Here is a 26869-nt window from a genome sequence, read left to right as displayed (position 1 = left end):
GAACTGCAATGTGCTGGCTGGTTTGTACTTGTGTCCACTGCCCTCTAGAGGCCAGATGTCTAAAGATAACATTCCTGCTGTTACTAACTGCTAGAGAAGATTTTCCCTGTAGTTTCCCATGGCACGGAGGTGCAGTTTAGTTGTGGATGAATGGTGTGAGATGTGGCGGGGCACAAGGGATGTCCTCCCCCATCTATCTATCCGGCACTGGTGAGGCCACACATGGAGTACTGTGTCCAGTTTTGGGCCCTCCACTACAGAAGGGATGTGGACAAATTGGAGAGAGTCCAGTGGAGGGCAACAAAAATGATTAGGGGGCTGGGGCACATGACTTATGAGGAGAGGCTGAGGGAACTGGGGTTATTTAGTCTGCAGAAGAGAAGAGTGAGGGGGGATTTGATAGCAGCCTTCAACTACCTGAAGGGGGGTTCCAAAGAGGATGGAGCTCAGCTGTTCTCAGTGGTACCAGATGACAGAACAAGGAGCAATGGTCTCAAGTTGCAGTGGGGGAGGTCTAGGTTGGATATTAGGAAACACTATTTCACTAGGAGGGTGGTGAAGCACTGGAATGGGTTACCTAGGGAGGTGGTGGAATCTCCATCCTTAGAGGTTTTTAAGGCCCGGCTTGACAAAACCTTGGGATTTAGTTGGGGTTGGTCCTGCTTTGAGCAGAGGGTTAGACTAGAGGTCTCTTCCAACCCTAATCTTCTACGATCTGTCTGTTATCACCTGTTGTCTCTCGTCTTATACTTAGATTGTAAGTCTTTGGGGGTAGGAACTGTCTTTTTGTTCTTTGTTTGTACAGCACCTAGCACAGTGAGGTCCCAGTCTATGACTGGGATTCATAGGTGCTACCATAATACAATAATGCATAATAAATTACAGTGTGTTATAGTGTAAATGGATGTATTGATTCAAAAGCACCTGGGATCATGCTCATGGCTGGTTTCCTTGCTTGCTTTACAGGCAATATTACGAGATGCTGTACAACACGGCGGACGAGCTCTTAAACGTAGTGGTGGATCAAGGAGTGAAGTACACGGAGCTGGAGTACATCTACGCCTTGAGCTTGCTGCACCGTAGCCAGACTGGCGTTGGGGACCAGACAACCCAGAACATGAGACTGCAGCGCCTGAAAGAGATCATCTGCGAGCAGGCTGCCATCAAACAGGCCACCAAGGACAAGAAAATCACTACAGTGTAATCCATGCCATCACGTCCCAGAATCAGAGCAACACGGGGCACTGCCCCTGCGGTGCAATCTGTAGTAACCATTGATAAAACATGTATGTTCTGGGTGGTATTGTACTGTACTAATAGCAAGGGGACATACAGTCTGGGGTTTGGGTTTGGGTTTTTTACACTTAATCATGCCAAGCTTCCCTAATGTGTTATCCTGAGAGCATTTGCACTGATCTCCCTTCACCAAGAGGAAACTTACAAAGTTTAACTGAGATGAAATTTGGATAGGGGTGGGGTTGGGGGGATAGTGGTGCAAATGAATATCGGGCTGTCTGTGTTGATCTATTACTGCTTCGCCTTGGGTTCTAAAGGGGGTAGCCAGCTTGGGGGCGGGGGGAGCAGTGAGGGGAAGGATTCTCTCTTTGTTAGTCTGATACCATAAATGCAGGTTCAGCTACCACTAGTGGAAACAGCACCATGGCCGTCAAGGGCAGATCTAGATCTAATTTGTGAAATCTTGATGGTCTTGAAGTTGTCTCAAGGTTTTGTTGATTTGAGCGCTGTCAACACTATTGCTCTTCTGTACAATGCTATGTAGGTGCATTGATTTTTTTATTGTATTTTATTGCTGTTTCCATTGCAAAGAGAACTGGTTGCTAGTTCCCAACTGGTGGAACTTGGCTTTCATTTTGAATGGTGTTGAGCCAATTCACGTGTCATTAGAGGCAACACACTGGGTCATCAGTTTCAATTTCCACTGTTCCTCTGCCTCAGAGCCATGAATCGTCCTGTTCCAGATAATGGTGGAAGTAGGTGGAAATTGCAAACTCAACTTTTTAACAGGCAGGGAAACTTCTTCAGAGATTTAACTCTCCCTTTCATAAATATCACTTGAGTCAGTCACTGCTTGAAAGATACACCCTGATTCACATCACTGGTACTGTCGCATATGTGTACACAACAGGAATGGGCAGGGAAGGGAGGAGGAGGTAGGTTCAGAGTGCCCACCTGTCTGAGATGAGTTTCTGAACACCAGGCTAATCTGTTGCAGCATCATTTCCCTCTTTCCTTCCACCATTCACTACTCACCCACACTGGAAAAGGAGCCTTATTCATCATGGCTGATGGATTTCTTCCAATCTTTAATACAAAGTGTGCATTGTATTCCTATTTTTGAGAGGGCAATTGCCACCCAAGGTTTGGTGTCACGTCCTGGGCTGTGTTCTCTTTGTCCTGCAAAACTGCTTGTGCGGCAGCTGTCTTGACAACTGCCAAATTAAAGAATGTTTAAAGAATCCTTAAAGATGGTTGTGGAGGTTTTTTAAATGATTGTTATTAATCTTCGTGTTTATTTTGTACTTGCTCAGCACCTGGTATCTAGGGATTGTCCAGCACTTTACAATTAGGTTAAATGAAGCTTATATCACCCTGGTGTGGGAGGTATTCCTGCCTTTGTACAGATGGGGAAAATGGGGACACAGAGAGGTGACAGGGGAATGCCCAAGTTCACTCAATAAAATAGAACCGGAAGTAGACACCATGTCCCCTGCTCTAACCACTAGGTAACAGTGTCTTTCCGGTTTCTTAATAGCCCTAGTAGTCTGCCAAAGAAATTCTGTGTAAACTGCTTCAGACAAGGAGTCTGGGATGTTCTCACGCAGCTACTTTCAGACTGTGAGAGGGATGGAGAAAACCTTTATCGACAGCCTCTAATTTTCCATCTGTCCCTTGTTAATTTATTTTAATGACCTTTAACACACCAGCTAGAGAAGCAATTTTTGATGTGATACAAGTTCAGTGTCAATGGTCCACAAATAACAGGAGCCTCATAGAATATCAGGGTTGGAAGGGACCTCAGGAGGTCATCTAGTCCAACCCCCTGCTCAAAGCAGGACCAATTCCCAACTAAATCATCCCAGCCAGGGCTTTGTCAAGCCTGACCTTAAAAACCTCTAAGGAAGGAGATTCCACCACCTCCCTAGGTAACCCATTCCAGTGCTTCACCACCCTCCTAGTGAAAAAGTTTTTCCTAATATCCAACCTAGACCTGCCCTACTGCAACTTGAGACCCATTGCTCCTTGTTCTGTCATCTGCCACCACTGAGAACAGCCGAGCTCCATCCTCTTTGGAACCCTCTTTCAGATAGTTGAAGGCTGCTATCAAATCCCCCCTCACTCTTCTCTTCTGCAGACTAAACAATCCCAGTTCCCTCAGCATAAGCATGTCACTGGAATAACCATTACTTGGTTTCATTATTATTATTATGGTTCTAGGTGGAGCCAGTAGTGCTGCCTCTAGTAAAGATGGCCCAGCACTTTAAATTATAAAACCCCATTTTCAGTTGTTTATAACGTGGTCAAACTTTAACCATTCAGACTAAAATTTTCTATCCCGGGTGGCTGCCTCAGGCTCACTTATATTTGAAAGTTCAGCAAAAAGAAAAGAAAAAAGGTTCAGCTGTTTCTCAGAAAAAGGTAATGGAAAAATACATGGTTTGACCACGTTAGAAGAATTCTTACAGTTGTTGAATTGAGACGGACTAGTGCCTCCCAGCTATAGAGAAAATGCTTGACATTTCAAATCCACCCTGAGATTAGGGATGTGCCTTTTTGTGTCCCCATGAAAAGAAAGGATGGTCGCAAAGTTAGCGCAATCAAATGCCACACTGGAGAATTGGGTTCTATCCTTTCCTCTGCCACGAAGTTCCTATGTGAACTTCACCTCAGGAAAATTCACCCAAATATGCCCAAGTTATAAGCCTACAAAACCTGCAATTTCACATGCTCAGTAGAGACTTTAGAGACTAGATATTCAGTGTGCAGGATGGATGAGGTTCTGGGAATGAATCAGGCTTGTGTGTAGGGCCCCTGCCTCATTTGTTGCAGAAATTGGAAGATGTGTAGTAAGAGAGACAGGGAATTGCGGGAAGAAAAAGGATGATTTCAAGATTAACTCAATCAAATGCCACTCTGCAGAATTAGATTCTATCCCTGCCTCTGCCACAGAGCTGGGCAAGTCACTTAAACCAAATTTTTCACAGGTGGCCACTAATTCTATGTGCCTCACTTCCTGGGGCACTCACAACTGCAAGCCAGTGCTTCATTTGTGCCGGGGTTGGCCAGGTCTGAGCCCCGGCGCCTCTGGGCTGGGCAGTTCGTAGCCCCGGCGTCTCTGGGCTTGCAGCATCAGTTATGAAAGTAAAAAAATTGCTTGAGCCCCAGCCCCTCTTTCGTTACAAATTAAGCATTGCTGCAACCTGGAGTTGATCGGAGCTGTGCTTTGAACATACAAAGTGATTTAAATGCTAAATGTTCTGAAAAATCAGGCCCTCGGGGTCTTAAATTGGGCACCCAAAATTAGTGGAGACTTTTGACAATTTGGACCTTAATAATAAATAGAGATATACCTATCTCATAGAACCAGAAGGGACCCTGAAAGGTCATTGAGTCCAGCCCCCTGCCTTCACTAGCAGGACCAAGTACTGATTTTTGCCCCGGATCCCAAAGTGGCCCCCTCAAGGATTGAACTCACAAGCCTGGGTTTAGCAGGTCAATGCGCAAACCACTGAACTATCTCTGTGCTTCAGTTCCTATCTGTAAAATGGGAACAGTGTGGTGATAGTAATAACACCTACTCTCACAGGGGCGTTATGAAGATAAATTCATTAGTGTTTGTGAAGGACTCCGATTCTTTGATGACAGCACTGTAGAGAAGCTCCAGAGGAAGTTAACAATTCTGCATTCAGAACAGGATTTGAATGGTGTGCAATAAATTAGGCCTGTGATCACACATTGATTAAGAAGAATTAAAAAGAAATAGTGAACAACTCCCCATAGAGCGTGTGAGGCAGGGGTCCTGTAGAAAAATATGTAATTAAAAACTGTATAAGGCGCACACAGCTGGGGAGGCCAAATTAAGGTGGCAGTGGGCACCTTACTTTTGGCATTTCCTCAACGTTGACTGCTTGAATTTGCAACCTTAACATTCTTCAAAGTCATTTTTCTGAATGTGATTATTTATGTAGGGTGACATTTATCCCTGTGCAGAGGGCTCTGCGCAAGGATCAATTTCCCCAACAGCAGCCAAAGTGCCCTGGACAAATATGCAGAGACGGTCCCCTACCCTTGAAGAGCTTACAGTCTAAATGGTGTCCAGTGAGATACATCTAGGGTCCTTTCAACCAGTATAGCCAGAGAAAATATGAGGTACTATCAATCAGTCTAGGTACTTACATAGCCTTCATCACTGTAGTATCTGAGCACCATGAAATTATCAATGGATTTTATCCCACAACACCCCTGGCAGGCAGGTATTATCCCATTTTACAGATGGGCAACTAAAGCTTACTTGTCCAAGGTCCAACAAGAAGTCTGTGGCAGGAATTGAACCTAATTGTCCTTTCATAGAATATCAGGGTTGGAAGGGACGGACCTCAGGAGGTCATCTAGTCCAACCCCCTGCTAAAAGCAGGACCAATCCCCAGCATATTATTGCCCTAAATGGCTCCCTTAAGGATTGAACTCACAACCCTGGTTTTAGCAGGCCATGCTCAAACCACTGAGCTATCCTAGTTATAGTCCAATGCTTAATAGATCTACCCCTAACTAGGTACATTCTCTGTAGAGACATTTCTTCTACTGGAACCTCTGACATATTCTAATAACCCTCTGAGAGAGGCAAAGGCCCTTCCTTCCACTTGTCTAGCCTAAAGCTTCTTTAATTTCCAATCATGACTGCATGTAATTCCTTCTCCCTGGAGGAGAGCTCCTTAGCTCGTCCTTGCTTTGACAACGTAACAGAACTTGAGGAGAGCATTGATAGTGTAACCCACGTGACGGGCACAAGAAGAGACTATTCATCATTCATAACGGGAGAGGGTTGGGAAAGGACTCCTTCAGTCATGTGCTGCTGGGTTCTCACATCCTTTGATGTACAGAGGATGTGTGGGAAGCTTTGAACTTGAAGTTATGGGCTGTTGAAAGCATTCGTCAGTCCATAGTTTTTTTGAGCTTGATTCAAACCAGGTACAAAAGGGTTGACACATGATTTTTTTCATCCTTAAAAAATTGCTTAGTAATCTGAAATGCTGCCTCGTCGTCACAATTCCCAGGTTGGTCTCAGACGTGAGTTCACGTTTTCCATCCACCGAGTAACTGTGCTGGCTGGTGCCTTGACAGATTGCATGAAATCAGGGAAATTCTAAATTTGGGACTATCTTTTTCTTCCTAAATAAATCACTTAATAGAATCTATTCCGAAGAGCAGCTTGCATCATCCCTCATGTCACCATGAGCCGTAAAATACAATTATCGCTCCCGCTCCTCTCCCTCTGCAGTAGTACAATGAATTTGCTGACTCATAAGGTAGAAGAGCACAACTTCAAGAACGCAAAGAGAGAAAATGTAATGGGATGTTTTCCAGAATCAAAGAAATGTAGGACTAGACGGGACCATAAGCGGTCACTAGTCCCACCCCCTGCGCTGGAGCAGGGTATGTGCCATGGACAATCTAATAATGCTGTGCACTTAGCTAGCCGCTTTCACCCAAGGATCTCACAGCTAGGTGGTGTTATTGTTAATCCTCCCATAAAATCGTCCTATGGTCAGACTCCGTGATCAAACGGAGGGACAGAGAGGCTAACAGTCTCACCCAAGGGCACAGGGAAGATCAGTGGCAGAGATGGGAACCTAGAAATTCTGACTGCAAATACCCTGCTCTAGCCACTAGTTGGCACTCCACAGTACAGGCTTCCTTTCTGTATCATAAGAAGATGCCATCAGAAATAACTACTCATTATCACTAATATAATCTTTAATTAATATTATACATTGAGCAGCTGCCTTAGCCCCCCCTCACCACAAGGCCCTGCCTCTGCTGCTCTTCCCCCAAGGCCCTGCTCCCTGGCAGAGCCAGAACCAGGCCATTGTAAGAGCCACCCAGGTAGCCTGGGCGTCAGTTGGGAGTCCTGAACCCTCCGACTGCCCTGAGCGATGTGCCCCGAGGGACTGCTCTCAGGCCTCCCGCCCAGAGCAGGTGAAAGGTCCAGGGCTCCCCACAGCGGCCCAGGCTCCCTGGGCAGCTCTTATCAAGGCCCATCTCCAGCTTCTGGCCTGGTCAAGGGGCTGGTCCTCGGGGGAGGAGGAGGAGCAGGGGGTGGGGCCACAGAGGGGGGGCGGAGCTCCTGCACGTGGCTGGGTTTTGCCTTTTGGAAAGGTGGTCACCCTACGCAGGCCAGCACCATTTCCTGGTGGTTCCGGGGACTGGCGCGGTTAGGCCGACGCCCCTTCCAGCGGTTACATCCCTTCAGTCTCTCCTTTGCAGCCCTTCTCTCGCTCCAGGAACCGTAGCATCGTCTTCATGACTCAGCCCTCCGGCCAGGTCACTAGTGTGGTTCTCCTTCCGGGGGAGGGGAGAGTGTATCCGGGGTCCTGCTCTCCAGCAGTTTCAGTCTTCTGCTTCACTGCTGCACGGTGCCACTCCTGCAGCGGCTGGCAGGGGAACCTGCGGCCACCCTCTCCTCCGGGTCCCACCTCAAGGACTCTCTACACGGCAACCAAGGTCCGTCACTTCACCTTGCTGCCTTTCCCTGAGCCGCTTCCATACCTCCTGGCCTTCTATGGTAACTGGATAACAAGGGTATAAAATTGAGATGGGGGTGGGAGGTAATAGGCACCTATAGGAGACAAATCCCCTAATATCAGGGTTGTCCCAATAATATCGAGACATCTCATCACCCTGTGGCCTTCCCCACTGCCCTGGGCTCATTGTTCAATATTTTCATTAATGATCTGGAGGATGGCATGGACTGTACTCTCAGCAAGTTTGCAGATGACACTAAACTGGGAGGAGTGGTAGATACGCTGGAGGGTAGGGACAGGATACTGAGGGACCTAGACAAATTAGAGGATTGGGTCAAAAGAAATCTGATGAAGTTCAACAAGGACAAGTGCAGAGTACTGCACTTAGGACGGAAGAATCCCATGCACTGCTACAGACTAGGGACTGAATGGCTAGGCAGCAGTTCTGCAGAAAAGGGCCTAGGGGTTACAGTGGACGAGATGCTGGATATGAGTTGACAGTGTGCCCTTGTTGCCAAGAAGGCTAACGGCATTTTGGGCTGTATAAGTAGGGGCATTGCCAGCAGATCGAGGGACGTGATCATTCCCCTCTATTCGACACTGGTGAGGCTTCATCTGGAGTATTGTGTCCAGTTTTGGGCCCCGCACTACAAGAAGGATGTGGAAAAATTGGAAAGAGTCCAGCGGAGGGCAACAAAAATGATTAGGGGGCTGGAGCACATGACTCAGAGGAGAGGCNGCCCAGCTCTGAAGGCAGCAGCGCAGAAGTAAAGTGTGGCATGATATGGTATTGCCACCCTTACTTCTGTGCTGCTGCTGGCAGGGCACTGCCTTCAGAGCTGGGTGCCTCGCCAACAGCCGCCGCTCTCCAGCCACCCAGCTCTGAATGCAGTGCAGAAGTAAGGGTGGCAATACCATAACCCCCCTAAAATAACCTTGTGACCCCCCCCCGCAACTCCCTTTCGGTTCAGGATCCCCAATTTGAGAAATGCTGGGCTCCCCCATGAAATCTGTATAGTAGAGGGCAAAAGCACACAAAAAAGCAGATTTCACTGGGGGGGAGACCAGATTTCATGGTCCGTGACGCGATTTTCATGGCCGTGAATTTGGTAGGGCCCTAACAATAACATATCCACTGCAAAGTCAGCAACGTTCAATCCAGCCTCTTGTGTGCTTCCCTGACAACACCTACGGAACATGCTCTTCCAAATGGACAAAAGGTCAGTGGCAGTGACCCGGGCAGTCGGCGTTAACTGAGTTATTGTGACAGCGGTTTTCTGGCTGATGTGGAATCCGTTAGCAATCTCAGTGGCTGGTTCTCTGTGTCACTAAACCCACCATTCCAATGTACACCCTTGCTGGAGTTTGCACAAAGGTGCCAACAATTGAAAAAGCCATTGAGTCGGAAGTCGCTTAGAAATGAGCCTTCCAGGTCAGTCTGCGTCAGATACACAGGGGGTAAGTTTGTTGTGCCAGATCTGTTCTTCTGATGCAGGGAGGATTTTAATGCTCTCATTCTCTTTTTATGAGACCACAAATAACAGCCATCTCCAGGTCATGTGACGCCGATGAATTTTGCCTTCAGAAACTTGCATTCCCTGCCACGTTATCACAAAGAAATATCAATTTATGGACAAGACCTGGAGTTTCTATTTCATGAAATGCTGTCAGCACAGCCAGTATGCAAAGAGTAATCATATATAGACATGAGCCTTTGGTGCTTAAAGGGGCAAGAAAATACACCTCCAGCCTGCAGAGTGAAATATTTTCACTGCGGCTATAAAAGTTCATGGGGGGTTTCATGATTTCCTTTTTACTGCCTCGTAATTTTGAATGGGTCTTCATTATCACATTATTTCAAAGCCAGTGCCAGACACAATATCGTAAGAGGCGGGTGAAGGGAAATAACTCACATTCCTTCCACCCTCATGTCTTAACTGGCAGCCCTCCCCCTAGACTCTCCCTTGATTGAGTTTGAAATAAGCCAGCCTGTGTCATAGCAACGATCAAAAAATAACCCCCATATGATGTGGTGCTCCCAATCTCATATGTTGCCAGACACATGATGGCTACTCAGGGAAAACACTCTTTGGAAAGGCACTGCTCCACTGAAATCCGCCCTTATGCTTTTATTGGTTGCTAGTTTATGCTCACAGGTCATAATTGCACATTTCCATCCAACATGGTAAGAAACCAAGAATAGGACGAGCCGAGCCAAGAGGAAATTAGCATGCAAGATTATTATTTTTAATCTGATTCCTAACAGCTTTGGTACTCTTGGATTCTTCTTGGTCATTTACCGTTTTCTGTACAAAAAAACCAAAGGCACAGATCAGTTACAAGTGTTAACCACGGTCACATGGCAAGTCAGCCTCAGGTCTGAGGCCAGATTGGGAAGGTGAAAAGGGAATTCTGCAAATCACCTCCCACCCTTTTCAATGGACTTAACCCTCCTCCCCAGATATGAGCTTGCTTTTGTTTCAGTAACAAACTATGCAAGTGACCAAAGAGTTGGCCAGAAGCTGGGAATGGGTGACAGGGGATGGATCACTTGATGCTTACCTGTTCTATTCATTCCCCCTGGGGCACCTGGCATTGGCCACTGTCAGAAGACAGGATGCTGGGCTAGATGGACCTTTGGTCTGACCCAGCATAGCCGTTCTTATGAGTACCACAAGGTCTTTTCTGTGTTAATCTTCATTCAGGTCCCAGCTCTCAAAAGCACTAACCCCATTCACTGTCTTCAATGGGACTTATGCATGTGCTTATGGGTGTGTCTACACTTCAAAATGCTACAGCTGTGCTGCTACAGTGCTTCAGTATAGATGCTGGAGGGCATGGATCAGCGTTCACGTCACGCTCCCTGGCAGTACTAGGCCCAAGCCAGGGAAGCTAATGATCCAACCAGCGGACCAAATTCAGTGATGAATCCTGGTTACGTGCCACCTGAGGCATGTCATGCATACTCTAAGAAGGCAAAGTGTAGACGCTACCTACTCCGATGGGAGGGATTCTCACATCTGCATAAGTAATCCACCTCCCCGATAGGTTGTAGCTAGGTCAGTCGAAGAATTCTTCCATCAACCTAGCACTGTCTACATGGGCACATAGGCCTGGTCTACTCTGGCAAATTAGATTGGTTTAACTATGTTGGTCAGGAGCATGAATAATCCACGCTCCTGAGCGGCATGGTCAAGCTGACATAACTGCTTTTCAGAATTGGGGCCTGAGTTTGCTGCTGGTTCTGTCTCCTCCTCAGAAGAAGGGATTCTAGGAAATAAGGGGAATGGGATTCCGGGACTCTGCGTTCTTTTTTTGTCTCTACCACCGGACGATTTAGGGGACATCATGTTCCGCCTCTGTGCCTCAGTTTCCCAATCTGTAAAATGTTCACAATACTCCTCTTCTTCCCAGGGATGTGGAGAGGCTTAAACATTGTGTTCGGTGCACTGAGAGAGCCTCAGATGAAAGGTGCTGTGGAAGTGCAAAGGAGTAGTAGTTACTGGCACGCTGACTCTACAGACATCAGGTTACATTAATGCTCTATTGTCTCTATGTTTAATGAGTTGCTAGACTTACGTGAGCCAAATTTTCCAGTACGTAGGCCTCAAGTTAGACACCTGAACAAAAAGATGCCTGATTTGTCAGATGTGCTGCACAGCCATATCTCCCGCTGGCAGGCCTAAAGGCCGAGTTAGGTGTCTCACTTGATTGTTTTATTATGCGCAGGGTTGATAGCGCCACCTATAATTAAGGTTGTCTAACACTTTCCATTATAAAACCGTTTTCAGTTGCTTATAGCCTTGCCAAGCTCCAACCATTCGGGCTGAAATTTCCCACGCTGGGTGTCTGCCACAGGCTGAATATTTGGGGAACACTTCAGCAAAAACAGTTCGGCTGTTTATCAGAAGACATTAGGGGAAAATAAGTTTTGCCCACGTTAAAAATGGCTTACAGCCATTTCATTGAGAAGCTCTGTCTCTTCCTTGCTTTGGAGCAGGGCCTTGAAATGCATTGCCCTGGTGTCAGAAATGTGCCTTTTGCTGTGCCCAGGAACATGCAGCTACATTTGGTCATGATAGACGCTTCTGAAAAAATTGCAGTTTGTACATGCTCAGTAGTGACTTGTTAGAATTTTCTCTGAAGATTCTCTCAGCACGGGATATTTAGGGGCTGAGCAGGGCATAAGAACAGCCATGCTGAGTCAGACAATGGTCCATCTGGCCCAGTAGCCTCTCTCTGACAGTGGCCAGTACTAGAACTTCAGGGGTAGTGTGCAGAACAGAGCAGTTGGAGTGATCCACCCCGTCTCTCCACCTGGCTTCTGGCAGTCAGAGGTTTAGGGTCGCCCCAGCCTGGGGATGCATCCCTGACCATCTTGGCTAATAGCCATTGATGGACCTGTCCTCCGTTAACTTATCTAATTCATTTTGAACCCAGTTATACTTTTGGTCATCCCAACATCCAATGGCACTGAGTTCCACAGATTAATTGTGCATGGTGTGAAAAATTACTTTGTTTGTTTGTATTAAACTGGCTGCCTATTAATTTCATTGGATGACCCTGGGTTTTTGTATTGTGGGAAAGGGTAAATAACACGTCTCTATTCACTTTTTACACACCATTCATGATTTATAGACCTCTGTCATATTCCCCCTCTCATCGTCTCTTTTCTAAGTTGAACAGCCCTAATCATTTTAGTCTCTCCTCATTTGGAAGCCATTCCATACCCTTGATCAATTTTGTTACCTTTTGCTGAACTTTTTGCAGTTCTACTGTATCATTTTAGAGCTGGGGAGACCAGAACTAGACACAGGAATCAAGGTGTGGGCACACCATGGATTTATATAGTGGCATTATGACATTTTCAGTCTTATTTTCTGTTCTTTTCCTAATGGTTCCCAACATTCTGTGAGCATTTTTGATTGCTGCCGAGCTGAAATTTTCAGAGAAGTATCCACGGTAATTCCAAGGTCTCTTTCCTGAGTGGTAAGAGCTAATTTCCCTGCAATTGCTCTTCTCAGCTGCCAGGGGGGCCCCCCCCCGGGGCACTAGGCACACGAACTAAGATCAAGGGGACTGTCTTTCCAATATTCTCAATGCTCTCCCTGCCAGCACTCAGGAGAAGGAGAAAGCTGCCTGACTAGAATGCAAGGGGCAGGCAGAGAAAAGCTCCAGAAAGCAAATGCCTCCTCATTCCTCTTCTGCCAGAGAGCTGTGAAACCCACTGGAAACGTGTGCATCTCACCCCTTTCAGTGGCTTGTCCACAGAGAAGATAACAACCTGCTACAGCATGCTACCAATTATTCCATCTGCTCACATGTCAGCTCTGTGCCATGGATCTAACACCTCCCGCAGGGCCGGCCTTACCCATGCGCAAAGTACGCAGCTGCGTTGGGCACCAGGAAATTTGGGGCACCAGATTTCCTGCTGCCCTGTGGAGCTGCGTGCTGCTCCAGCCCCTGCTCCGCCTCTTCCCCGTGGGCCGCGCCCCGGCTCCGCCCTAGCCCTGCCCCCACTCCCCTGAGGACTTCAGCAGGGCTGGGCCTGCACTTACTGGCGACGGGAAGTGCAGCAACCCAGCCCCAACCATGCCGCCGGTGAGTGCTGGGGAATGGTTCCCTCTGTCCCCCAAGCCTGCCCTTCCCCCCCTGCGGAGGACTGGGGCCCCACCCACCCCCCGTGGGGGTGGGGGCTGCGTAGTGCCCCAGAATAGCTAGGGATGGCCCTGACCTCCAGTCCAGCTGGTGACCCGTGTGAGGGAACAGCGTGGTTCCGCATGAGAGCATATCTGTTTTTTCACTTCATTTGTTTTGTTTTGTTTTTAAACCTAGAAAATTACACAGAGTTGCACAGGCAGCTGTAATTCTGACATGTCATTACTCTTGAGTGCGTGACTTAGCAATCTTAATGGTCTTTTCACAGCTTTTTTGAGTGTAATTTATATTACAATAGCTCCTAGAAGCCCCCAGCAAGATCAGGTTCTCTGTGTATATGTAACACGGACAGACCCCAGTCGTCGGCAGGCGGGATCGAACCTGGGACCTCTGGAGCTAAATGCACGAGCCTCTACTGCATGAGCTAAAAGCCACCTGGCCCCTAGCTAAGGCCGTAGCAGACTCTCATTAAGCGTTCTCAGTGCCACTAGAGGGGACAGAACACCACACCCAGGAGGTGTGTGGGTTACATATACACACAGCAAGAGACTGTCCCAGCCCTGAAGAGTTTACGGGCTAAACAGACACGACAAACACAGGCTGGGAGGGGCAAGAGAGGGACCAGAGATGAAGTGACTTATCCCAGGCCATGCAGCTGATCGGTGGCAGAGCTGGGCATAAACCCCGCTCCAGCGCTACAGCAGGCTCTACCAGCTCACCCATGTGCCTTTCTAGCATTTTCCATCCACGCTTGAAAACATTTCCCCAGGTGTCCTACAGCTCAGTTTTCACCTTCCCACCGTTGACTCGAGAATGTGCTTGGTAGTCCGGTGTCTTGTTGGATTTTCCGTTCCCACCTCTGCTGATCGGATCTGACAGAAAGAAAGAAAGAAAGAAAGAAAAAGTGAACAGGTGGCTCTTGCCAGCGTCTAATCATTAAATTTGCTTTTGGGTGACCTATGTGAAAATCAGCAGCAGCAATTTATTGGGATGTTCATTGCATCAGTGTTCATTATCTACTCTGTTAGACTCAGGCACAACAGCAATCAGTGGGGGAGACAGGGCCTTGGATGTCAGGGTTGGTAATTTCCTCTCCTGAGTTGCAGCGTGAAATACATTTGGCACAGACAAATTACTCCCTCCATTACGGCTCCATACAAGTGCAGCTTAGCTGGTCTTTCAGGCCGGGGACATCGCTGTGTGGCTGATAACTAGAGATGGGCAAAAGTGGTCCTGAAAAAATTAAAAGTGGCTTGAATCTCAACCCCCCAATGCTTAACAGTTTTTGGAGGCTTGGTTACATCTCTGTTGCTTTCTCCCCCATCTTCTGGGCAAGTTGATGCAAGGTTACTTACATTGACCAGATGCTGCCCCCAACACTTGCTAGAGCTCCCTGTTTGCATTCCCTCCCATTACCCAAACACGGTTCCCAGCCAATGGTCACGTTTTATATTAAGGTTCCATGTATAGATAGTTTATAAAGGGTTAAACTGACGGATAGATGCTTTAATAAATGGTTAATCGATTGTTATAGAGTCCAGCATGTCATTAGATTGCTTATTACCGTAGCTTATAACCATGCATATAACCCATTCCAGTGCTATGCGTATAACACATGCTATCATGCCTATAACAGCCTTATAACAGCTAATCATCATTTATAAACCATTTATAAATGGGATCTTCACATAAATGAATGCGCCTCACTCCTCCGGTTTCACTGTGAGGCAGAGGTGCTGGAAAAATTAGTTCACTTGCCCATTCACACCCTTTCTTGTCACTGTGCTTGCTCGCGCCTCTGTTTGTCCAGGTTGAATAGGACGGTGCGAGGAAAAGCAAGGGCATATGCACCTGTGGCGGTGTTTGCATGCCCCGGCTCCTGTTGAAGCGGACAATGGGTGTGCTGACACCGCGGTTACAGTCTAGCTGACTGTTTTGGGCCTCACCACGATAAGGCACAATGGTCAGATTCAAAAGGGCAGTCCCTGGGGTCAGGGCCGAGCGGCCCAGGGGCCAGAGTCAGAGAAGTGGGCCACCACCTAGGAGTGGGTGGCAGCGGCGGGGGGAGAAGGAGTAGGGGGCCCGCCCCTTCCCTTTCCACCGGGTCCTGGGCCAGGGCCCTGTCAGCAGTGAGCGTAGTCACCACCCAGTCAGCAGGGATCCTTCCACAACACGCTGACTTTCCTTGGGTGCGAGGTACCACTCACTCTACCACCGCCAGGCCACGAACTACCATGAGTCTTGAGTCCATTCGTCGTTGGGGTCTCCAAGCTCCTCCGACTCCTGTCGACTGGCTGTGGGCAACCAGTCTCCAGTCTGGGCCTCAAGCTCTCTGGTTTCTGCAGTCAGGCTGGAGAGTCCACGCAGCATCCTTCTTTCCTGGCGGTCAGCCCAGAATGAGCTGGGCTGCTCTCCTTTATACTAGTGCAGCATTTGGCACATGCCCAGTCTGGTCTAAGGGGCGGGACTTCTGCCACCCATAATGTTGGATTAACCCTTTCCTGCCTAGTGTGGGATAGGCAAGCCCCATCACAGCACCTCTTTTCCCGGAGTACCGTGCACCTGAAAGCTACCCTGGCTGGAGCTCCTCCACTTCCATTTTCATCTGGGCCAGGGATTTAATGGGAATGCTCGTGCAAAAGTGTTTGCTACTGGTCAGTGTGTTATGTGTCGCCCTTTGTGCATAAACCACAAAGGCTGTGAGCCTGCTGTAGCCCCTACTAGCAGCGAAGGTTGTTCTTTAGCTCAAGCTGTAGCAGCTTGGGCTTGTAGCGTTGGAGGTTGCTAGTGCAGACCCTGTGTTGGCCAACACCTGCCAATTGTTACACTAGCTTGAACGCTGTTGTTCCAGCTGTGCTTCTTATCAAGATGGGGCATTCACAATAGGGCCCATTGTGTCCTCAGGCTGCACCTCTTTATCCCACGCAAGGGCAGCCGCACAGGCTGCATTGTGGGTCACGCTTTCACTCTCCCTGCTTGGCTATTGGGTGAGACTCCTTCGGCTGCATGTAACCCCAGCACCTATCACCCGGCTTGGCTTCACCCCTGATACTATATTGCTGCTGCAATACATTGCACCCAATTTTCACCCTTCGTGCACAGAGAACAAGACCTCACCCGAACGAGCTCTTAATAACCACGGAGAAGTAGCTTATTAATCATTTAGAAGAGAAGCCGTAAACTGTAAAAGTCTCTCATCTGCATGATTAGTTCTTACCCAGCTGATTACAAAAGAAAGACACCCATTGAGCCTAGCCTTTTTTTTTTTTTAAACAGCTCTTGTTCAGTGCGACTAGCTTATCCAGAAAGCAATGGGAAATCCAAGGTAACCCCTCTTCCTCCCCCTCTTCTCTGGTTTGTGAGAGAGACAGACATTGGAAAGGGCAGAGTTTGAATTAGGAGACTGTAAAGGGCTCACTATACAAACACCAACCCCTCTCTCCCTCGCTGGAATTCGGTTACACTTTTTTCCCTGTCCCTCGGCACAGGCCCGACCTTACCAATTTGAAACCTCATGCACACTGCTGGCCCTGTTTAAGTTACTCACCAGAGCAATACCTCTGTCCTTCACAAGCCGGGGGTCTTTGGTTATCATCAACTATCAACTGCACGGGATCATTAGCCACGATGCAAGGGAGGTAGGGTTGTGGGAACAGGAGTGAATGCATGACTCTGGGTGCATTAGAAATACTAGATTCAATCAGCTGGTGGCAGTAGCAGCCCCAGTGCAAATTTCCTCCACGTTGCCCCAACCATCTGGAAGGCCCATCCCTAGGGGATCACCTCCATCTCTGCATAGGGCCAGATTGCCCCTGCCCTCGAATGGGCAAGCAGGGTGTGGTAGCCACTAGAAGTCCCTTCCCAGCACACTCTGCACAAAATTGGGGACTGGATGATCTTTATATCCTGATACCTACCTGTAAGGCAGGAGGTGGGACAGTGGTCATCCTCACCAGCTCACCCAGTCTCCATCCCCTATCCCAGCACAGACCCAAGACCATAGAGAGGAGCCTCTGCAGACCCCAGTACTTCCAGGAAGGCAGCTAAGCTCTGTTTCCTTCAGTGAATGGTGCTATCCAGCTGTGAATCCAATGGGTACGATGGGCACTCAACACATGATCCCATTGCAGCCAATGGGATTACTCAGGTAAGCCTTGCAGAATTGGGCCCTATCACTCTAACCACCTGTCCATTAGGAGCTGGAGAGAGAGAGAGTTCATTTCGGCTATGTGGTGGTAACAACCTGGGCCAGATTTGGAGCAATTTCCTAGAGGGGAGCAGGCTTCATAACCTGTTATCAGCCATTCGGCCCTCTCAGCTGGCGTGTCCAAACAGCAGACTTGTTGCTTTGATGCAGAGACAATGGCAGAAATTTTGACCAAGCAACTGACCTAGGAGCGCTGCTATGCCTCAGGAACGAATGCAGAGTACGTGGAACGACTGACCCACTTTGCCCCACCTGCCCTCAACCAGCTCTGGCAAACGAGGACTGCAGGGAATTTGAATTGGCTGAGTAGCAAGGTGGCAGGGCCCAAACACAGAGGCTGGAGCTCCATTCAGCAAGCGCCTCTCACTTAATGCCACGCATGTGCAAAAACGCAATGAGTGGAATCCCGCTACCCCTTCCAGAGTCTCTGGCTGTGGGGGCCAAGTGAGTGGCAATCAGTCTTATATTGAAATTGAAGCACGCTGCGATGTTAATAAAGCGCAGCCAGTGGGAGATGTTTGAAGATTATTTAGATATGCATAATTACTGCTTAATCCTGCGCCCGACGCCATCAAAGGCGTCGGCAGAAGTTTAAACTCCACAGCTTAATGCAGTAAACAGCACAGTTCTGATTATTCATCTCTCCTCCAGTGGATTGAGCAGCCGTCAGTGATCATTTTATCAGCTGTTATCAGCCAGCTTTTCTCTTCAACATGCAGCACAGGGCTCCCAATCAAAGCACTTGAAAGGTTGGTGGGGGAGGGAATCAAGTGCTGCATATTGAGTGGCCAGATTAGCGCAATGAATGAGAAGCGGAAGGCTGGGGGTGCATATCATGGGCTCTGGGGACACTTGAGTCCAGCTGGGTCAGAAAAGGTCTTGTCTGGAGCACAGGAGATGCTGGATCTGACATGTTTGGTGATGGCTGTGGGGAGAGGGAGGTCGGGTGAAAGAGCAGGAGGGGGTGAAACAATGGGCTTGTGATTAAGGCACTGAGCTAGCCTGCCGGAGTTCTGGGTTAGATTCCTGGTCCTGCCATAGCCTCCCTATGGCCAAGTGTAAAAAGGTCCCTTTGTCTCAGGCCTAAAAAAAGGGGGATACTTTTCTATCTCACAAAGGTATCAGTGTCAGGAGGGTTAGCGGCTGGGTTGTGGTCTTGAAGGGGCCATAAAAGCACACAGCTGGATAGGAATCTGGAGCAGTTGAGGGAGAAGTATTGCATGCAAGTTTTAAATAGTCTACGTTCCAAAGCAGATCAAGTAACCAGCCCCCACCAGGTGATGTGTGGGGATAACTGCCACCCAGAATCATCTGTCAAAGCCATCTCTAGGCAGAGTCTTAATTTAAATAAGCAAGGGCCTGTGTCCTATGTGGCAGAGAACCCAGAACTATGTACCAGTGCCCCTCCTCCATCTCTCTCACCGATCCCCCACTTTTCATAAGTGTAGGGGTGTCAACTCCAATGCTCTGCTCAGATTCTAACCTGGTCATTGCATTCTACATACCTAAAGTCCCCCTTGCAATTTCAATTCATACCTATATTCAAACCACACCTGGGCCTAAATGGCTACATGCAGTTGAACTGCGATTGCCCCACCTCAGGGTGGCTGCATTTCAGGGCGTTCCCTCTTTTTGCTTATCGACAAGCACATACCCGTTTGCAAAATGCTGAGAGGTTCTTGGAGATGAAAAAGGCTACAGAAATAGAACAACTTCTGTTCTACTTTTGTAAAGACCACGGTGTACGTTTAGTCAGTTTAATACACCGTTGTTGGGGGGAGGGTTGGAACTGCATTGGAGGTGGCAATGCCACCTGCCCTTTCTTTGGCTGGGGGGATAGCAATGCTTTGCGGGGGAAGAGGGAAGTATGAGGCGCTGAGGCCAAGTAGTGTCATGCACAGCACTCAGAGCGTAAAGTTTTGCAGACAAAGCACAGGCCTGGAGCGCCATTCCTAGCTCTGCCCTGACTCCCTGGGCAAGGGATTTAACCCATCTGTGCCTTGGGTCTCCCTCCCATCAGACGGGGTTAATGCCTACCTCACAGGGGTGTTTTGAGGCAGGGGCGGCGCTATGTATTTTGCCGCCCCAAGCACAGCAGTCAGGCAGCTTTCGGCGGCGTGCCTGCGGGAGGTCCACCAGTCCCGCGGCTTCGGTGTACCCGCCGCCGAATTGCTGCCGAAGCCGCAGGACTGGCGGACCTCCTGCAGGCATGCGGCCGAAGGCTCCCTGACTGCCACCCACACAGCGACCGGCAGGCCGCCCCCCGCGGCTTGCTGCCCCAGGCACACGCTTGGTGCGCTGGTGCCTGGAGCCGCCCCGGTAGAAGAGAAATCCATGCATGTTTGTAAAGTTCTTTGAGCCCTCTACAGGTGGGCTAGCCACTAGAGGGAGACAGAGAGCCAGGCAGGGTTAATGTGGGTTACATGGGCTTAACTCAAAGTGCGTGCTTAAATCCCATTGAAGTGAAGCACATGCTGAATATGGTTTGCAGAATACGGATGGACTGCTGAATCAGGTCCTGTGTGAGGAGGTAGGTCTCTGTCCTTGGGGCTCTGAAGGATTAAGATTTCCCGTGCCGTTTCACAGGCTACAGCTGAGCACTGCATTTTAGCAGGGGACTGTCACCAGCTTTCATACGGCCCGATTTCCGTCTCTGTCAAGGCCTCAGCTGCTGTCTGCCCATTTTCCAGGGTTTTCACGGCTCCATGCGGGAGCCGTCTGTCTCGGGTCTGAAATACATACGGCTAATTGCATTCAAATTGCCAGCCGCCGCGGAGAGGTGCTTTAAAGGAGTTGTTCCACTTGGGCTGAGTGAAAAGGCAGTGCTCCCCACCCTGCCAAGCTGAACAGATGGGGGTTTTGTGTTCCTGAAGTTTTAATAATCCACCCTCCTGTCTGAATCATCACAATTCCCAATGGAAGGGCAAGCGTTTTCCAGATGGCGGCAAATAAACTCTGGGAAACGTCAATGCGGAGAACTCATTAGCCCAGGTTGGCTATGCGCCATACACAGTGGCAGCTCATGTAAACTCTTCTTGGGCCTGCCCTTCCTCTGTCATGTGGTCCCATCAGGTCCTCAGTCCTGTCTTACAAGGACAATCTGCCTATCTAGCCATTGATTACGGGTGGCCTTTGCCTCTCGGAGAACTTGCCATCAGGGCAAGCCCCGCCCAGCAAATCTACTACAGGCTTAAACATGGCTTCTGTGCTTCCTTCCACTCCATCTTAACTTGAGGGTGAAGCTGATCTGATGATGATGTGGTCGCGAAGTGACAGCAAGGACAGCTGAGGAGGGAGGCAGAGAATTTTTCTGGTTGGCCTCAGTGCAGCAAAAGCAGAGAGCTGGAAAAATTGCAGCGTGACCAAGTTCAGCAAAAATCTGATGTCACTACTGTGTTTTGAATAGGCTATAACTGTGTACTCCACATACCAGGTTCCATGGGCTACCTAAGTCTTCATGGCAATAACTATGCTGCACGCATGGCAGCTTGGGACATTTCAGCAATAGCAAGGCTAGAATTCAGATCATCCTTCTCCAAAAACTCAGGCTCCCGCTACTTGAACGAAAGAAAAATCTCCATTACTGCTAGCAATATAGGGCCTATGACACACTGTTTGAGCAGTTCTGATTCCATCCATTACGTTTCTTCTGTGTGGATTTACATCTAGATCATAATATGTATTGCACCTCTGGCTTGCCAAACACAGTTGAATTAGTTTAAAGAGTAATGGGTCCTGGAATAGTTTTGCCCTCCTACCTGCTCAATGGTTTGTAGCGTATCTGTGCCAAAAATTAGTGGCAGACTCCTTGGTAATGGAAATGGCATCGTACAAGCAATTGGCTTTAAAACAAGACACTCCAGCTCAAGGTGAATGTTTGTGCAGCACAGCTGGGCAAAAAGACACTAAGTTTTCAATATGTCCATGTATTGTTACGGCAGGGGTCACCAGCTGGCACTGTTACACATACTCTTCCATGGTTGTTTCTTAGCATGGGAGCAATATTCAGTCTTTCAAGAAATTATCATATGGTTGTTAGTGTTGTGAAGATGTTTCTTTTTTGGAGGGATAACTGTGGCAAGCAGCAACAGTATTTGCTGTCTCCCTAAAACTCTCTAACTAGAATCAATGTTGAGGCAGAACTGCTTCCTGGGAGCCAGGCATTGGTATTTTGGCTAAGATTCCTGAATGAGGGGATTACTTGTGTGCTCTTTGTGACCACCTCTGTTCTAGGGCTGGTGTCTCTACTGCAAAATAAACAAGTTGCACCAAGAATATACCCAGATACCACATCAGTGAGTTCACCTCCAATGGAAAGCCAACTTGCAAGGCTCTAAACATCTGCTACCTCTCGGCAGAGGGACTAAACATATTCTAAATTTGGTGCAATGGTTCCCTGCACTTGGGCTGCATTATAGCAGCAACACAAGCATGGGGAGAAATAAGTGCAAATAGAGTGAAGGGGAAAGGATGGCTCATGGGATTGATGAAGGGATCTAAGTCTGTTAGTCTCCAGGTCACTGGTTACAATCCAAACCATGTGGGTAGTGCCTGAAAGTCGTTAGCATCTGATGTCTGTTCAGTGACCAAAGTGAAATGCATTGGTGGTTTTCAGTCCAGTTCTTAATGGGAAGGTGTCAACATCACAAAAGCCGCCATCACAATCAGTACTTAGCAATCTCAGCAAAAAGGCCAACGACTGAATGGCCTATGGAAACTCAACTGCTCGCCCATTCCTGGAGGTGATCCCTCCAAGGCTAGTATCTGGCAAACTGATGGGACAGCATGGAGGGAGCTTGCCTGGCTGCCATGTCCTGTGGATAAACTGAGAACTCCAGGACTGTCAATAGAGGGCTGCTCTAAATATGCCCAGAACCAAACCAGCTCCAGGACGAGAGAGGTACATTTCCTAACCCCACCCTCCTGCCTACCTATTGGCATGGTGTGCCAGACTTGACACTAGTGATGCTAACTCCCACAATTTGATCTTGAGTATTGCAATATTGGTGTTTTTCTAAAACCCCCAGCTCCCGGATTCAGGTGAATACATGAGAAGCTCTGTAAGTTTCTAGCCCTCGTGGTTGCAGATAAAACCTTGAAAATGCAACCCAAGTGTACTCTAAAAGCTCAAAGACCAGAAGGGAAAGAAAACCCCAGAATTAATTTTCCCCTTTAAATCTCATGATTTTAACGCCAATCTCATGATTCTGGGGGGCCCCTGACTTCTGATTTTTGAGCAGGGGGGGTGGCAATACAGGCACAGTAATGGGAATGAATGCAGACCCAAAGATACTACAGGTCCAGCACCTTGGGGCACAAAAAAGGTATTTTTAAAGGCAACAATGAAATGTATTCTATGTAGATTGGCCTTTTCATTTATAGGGAAAACGACTATTGCTTGGGTTGAAAAAGTGCCCTCCGGTGGGTAATAAGAATTCTGCTTCTAGCTACAAGCATTGCACCTCACTGTTAGTTAAAAAAGAAATGATAGTGAAGTAAAAAATCTCTCCCCTGCCAGCTAAAAGGACCGTGTGGAGGAGGAAAATCTTATTTCCTAGCTAGATGTAGCTGGTTAAAGGGTTATAATTTATGGTATTGGGCTATATGTAAATAAGACTTTGTTTTGTACAATACAATCTGTTCTGTGGATTTGAGTTTGTAACAAAACCAAAAGATGTTGGTGTGGTTTCTGGTTTAGTTTCAAGTGTTTCACCCAGCTTTGCTTACAGAGCTGCTACAGTCAATGTGCTGAGATTGCACATGGCAACAGAGATCTGGGTCATAGGCCAGGATCCCATTCTACATGGTTAGGCATGCTTGCATAGGCTACAAATACATGTGATTTTAGGGTCTGACGTCCCACAAGGCACCACACCTAGAGACTGATGCTGTGCCCCATTGGGCAGTGTGTAAGCCCGGCTTTCCAATGGTTTGTAGGTTCAGTTTCTAGATCTGGAGGCTCACAAGTTATTCTATCTTGGAATAGTCATGGTTCCAGCAAAAAAACCGAATAAGCCATATACACTACCAGACAGCGTATATCTCCAACAGTCCGGTTCAGTCCAATCCTGGGAGGTAGCGCCTGAGCAGTGGTAGGGTCTAGCCTTTTCCCTCTTGGTTGTTCTAAGTGTATGGAATCCTTTCCTTTCTTGCAGTTCCCAGAATGCAATTCTTAGACATATACCATCTGGAGAAAAGCTTTCACAGGGCAGCCGCTATGCCCTAGGGGGCCCTGGGAGCAGGCAGAGGGTGCTTATGTAAAAAGAGTAAATCTCATTAAGGGTTTTCACATTTCTGACTGGTGAGATAATGAAGGAAGGTAATTTGGGGGAGCTTTATTGCAGTAGTTATAACGTTTCCCTGAAGCATAGAGATAAAAGTCAGTGGATGGTGTCCATAAGGACTTTTTTTTTTTAAACCGACAGCCACAGCAATCAGATCATTCTGACATTATCATTCCCGGGTGAGGGTTCTGGGCTAGGCTGAGAAATTGAGTTATAAAACCTCTTAGAATCATGAGCTTTAACTTGCAGTCTTTGCTCAGACCCAGAATCCATTGAAATGAACTGGTTAGTCCCCAACAATCAACCTTCTCATCCTGAGTGCTAGTGATCTGCCTACCTGTGTCTCCTCAGAGAAGTATGTCGACTCTGGAGGGTAGGGACAGGGTCCAGAGTGACCTAGACAAATTGGAGAGTTGGGCTAAAAGAAATCTGATGAGGTTCAACAAGGACAAATAGAGTCCTGCACTTAGGATGGAAGAATCCCATGCACTGATACAGGCTGGGGACTGACTGGCTAAGTGGCAGTTCTGCAGAAAAGGACCTGGGGATTTCAGTGCACAAGAAGCTGGATATGAGTCAGCAGTGTGCCCTTGTTGTCAACAAGGCTAAAGGCATATTGGGCTGCATTAGTAGGGGCATTGCCAGCAGATCGAGAGACGTGATTATTCCCCTCTATTCGGCACTGGTGAGGCCACATCTGGAGTATTGCATCCAGTTTTGAGCCCCCCACTATGGAAAGGATGTGGACAAATTGGAGAGAGTCCAGCAGAGGGCAACGAAAATGACCAGGGGGTTGAGGCACGTGACTTATGAGGAGAGGCTAAGGAGCTGGGCTTGTTTAGTCTGCAGAAGAGAAGAGTGAGGGAGGATTTGATAGCAGCCTTCAACTACCTGAAGGGGGTGGGGGGTTCCAAAGAGGATGGAGCTCGGCTGTTCTCAGTGGTGGCAGATGACAGAACAAGGAGCAATGGTCTCAAGTTGCAGTGGGGGAGGTTTGGGTTGGATATTAGGAAACACTATTTCACTAGGAGGGTGGTGAAGCACTGGAATGGGTTACCTACGGAGATGATGGAATCTGCATCCTTAGAGGTTTTTAAGGCCCAGCTTGACAAAGCCCTGGCTGGGAAGATTTAGTTCAGGGGTCGCAAACACGCAGCCCGTGGGGCAATTTCCTGCGGCCCGCCAAGCGGCCCGCACCCACCCCCACGGCCTACCTTCAGGCCGGAGTGGGCAAACTACAGCCACAGGATTGCCCCCCTCGAGCCCCATGCCGCTCCCTGAAGTGGCTGGCATCACGTCCCTGTGGCCGGGGAGGAGGGGGGAGAAGCAAAGGGCTCTGTCCGTGTGTTGCCCTGGTTCCAGGCACTGCCCCCGGCCCCCGCAGCTCCCATTGGCCGGGAACGGGGAACTGTGGCCAATGGGAGCTTCAGGGGAGGTACCTGGAGGCGCAGCAAGCAGCGCGCGGAGCCCTGCGTCCCCCTCCCCCAGGGGCCGCAGGGACATGGTTCCAGCTACTTCCCGGAGCAGAGCGGGGCCTGGGGCCGGCAGCCTGCCCTGGCCCCGGTGTGCACCGCTGCTACCCCGGAGGCCGAAGCCCTCCTGCACCCCGACCCCCAACTCCCTGCCCTGAGCCCCCTGCCTGCACCTCAACCCCCTGCCCTGAGCCCCCTGCTGCATCCCACACCCCTTCTGCACCCCAACTCCCTGCTCTGAGCCCCCTGCCTGCACCTCAAACCCCTGCTGCACCCCAGCCCCCTGCCACATCCCACACCCCTCCTGCACCCCAACTCCCTGCCCTGAGCCCCCTGCTACACCCCACACCCCAACCCCCTGCCCTGAGCCCCCACCACACCCCTCATAAACCCTCTGAGGCCAGGGAGGGGGCAGAGTTGGGTGGGGACTTCAGGGAAAGGGTTGGAATGGGGGCAGGGAAGGGGTGGGAAGAGGTGGGCCTCATGGAAGGGGTGGAGGGGGGCAGGGCCAGGGGCAGCAGGGGGTCAGTGATGCAGCCCTCGGGCCAATGAACTAGCCCTCATGTGACCTTCGTGGTCCTTTGAGTTTGAGACCCCTGATTTAGTTGGGGTTGGTCCTGCTTTGAGCAGGGGGTTGGACTAGATGACCTCCTGAGGTCCCTTCAACCCTGACATTCTTTGATTCTATGATTCTTGGAGCTGGGTTCTGGCGGCTGCATGTTTGCATCCTTCCCATCAAATTCTACATCACTTTTCTTTGTTGCTTGACTTCCTCCACTGACCCCTTTTCGCAATACAATAACACAGTCAATGAAATGGAAAAGCAGCAGATTTAAAACGGATTGAAAGAAATGTCTTTTTCTTTTTTACACAATGCATAATTAACTGCCACCGAATATCACTGGGGCGAAGCATTGAGCAGGAGTGTTTCTATGTACAGACGCTCCCCGAGTTACGTAAACCCGACGTACCCAAATCCGAGTTTACGGAAAAAGTTCCGTAAGCTAGAAATAGGAGGGTTTTTGTGTGTGTGTGTGTGTGTGTGTGTGTGTGTAATGGTCGGAGAGACGTTTCCGACGTACGCAAAATTCGAGTGATGCAAGGCGTTCCGGAACCGAACGCTTGCGTAAGTTGGGGAGCATCTGTATAATTGAAACATCCACAGTTACATTAGACAGGGACATAAAAAAAGGGACATAAATTCTCATGCTTCATGGCACAAGCTAACTAGGTTATTTCATTATGGGATATCTTGCAATTTCCTCTGAAGTATTTGGTATTGGTCACTGTCGGAGACACGGTACAAGAACAGCCATACTTAGGGTTGCCAACTTTCTAATCGCACAAAACCAAACACCCCTGCCTCACCCCCAGCCCCAAGGCCCTGCCCCTTCTCTGAGGCCCCACCCTCAGCTCGCTCCATCCCCACTCCCTCCGTTGCTCACTCTTCCCTACCCTCACTTTCACCGGGCTGGGGCAGGGGGTTGG

The 26869-nt window shown here is 48.8% G+C and overlaps 1 protein-coding gene and 1 long non-coding RNA gene across 3 annotated transcripts in view; one reads left to right on the top strand and one right to left on the bottom strand.

Moving 5' to 3' along the window:
* The window catches only part of EXOC4 (exocyst complex component 4), a 610394-nt gene extending 607909 nt beyond the window's left edge, over positions 1–2485 (top strand). For both annotated transcript variants that reach the window (XM_034764261.1, XM_034764251.1), the window contains one exon: positions 967–2485. In XM_034764261.1, coding sequence (XP_034620152.1) covers positions 967–1204 — 238 coding nt within the window. In that variant the 3' untranslated portion in view covers positions 1205–2485. The remainder of the gene's footprint in view (positions 1–966) is intronic.
* A 7489-nt stretch (positions 2486–9974) lies between these two features.
* LOC117867197 lies at positions 9975–15766 on the bottom strand. Its single transcript, XR_004643328.1, has 3 exons — positions 15652–15766; positions 14138–14290; positions 9975–10066 (listed from the first exon to the last, which is right to left on the bottom strand). It is a non-coding gene; the product is annotated as an uncharacterized LOC117867197 (long non-coding RNA).
* Positions 15767–26869: the final 11103 nt, after the last annotated feature.

This window comes from Trachemys scripta, chromosome 1 (assembly GCF_013100865.1).
Source record: "Trachemys scripta elegans isolate TJP31775 chromosome 1, CAS_Tse_1.0, whole genome shotgun sequence".
Lineage (NCBI taxonomy): Eukaryota > Metazoa > Chordata > Testudines > Emydidae > Trachemys > Trachemys scripta.
This window is presented reverse-complemented; position numbering and strand designations above follow the sequence as displayed.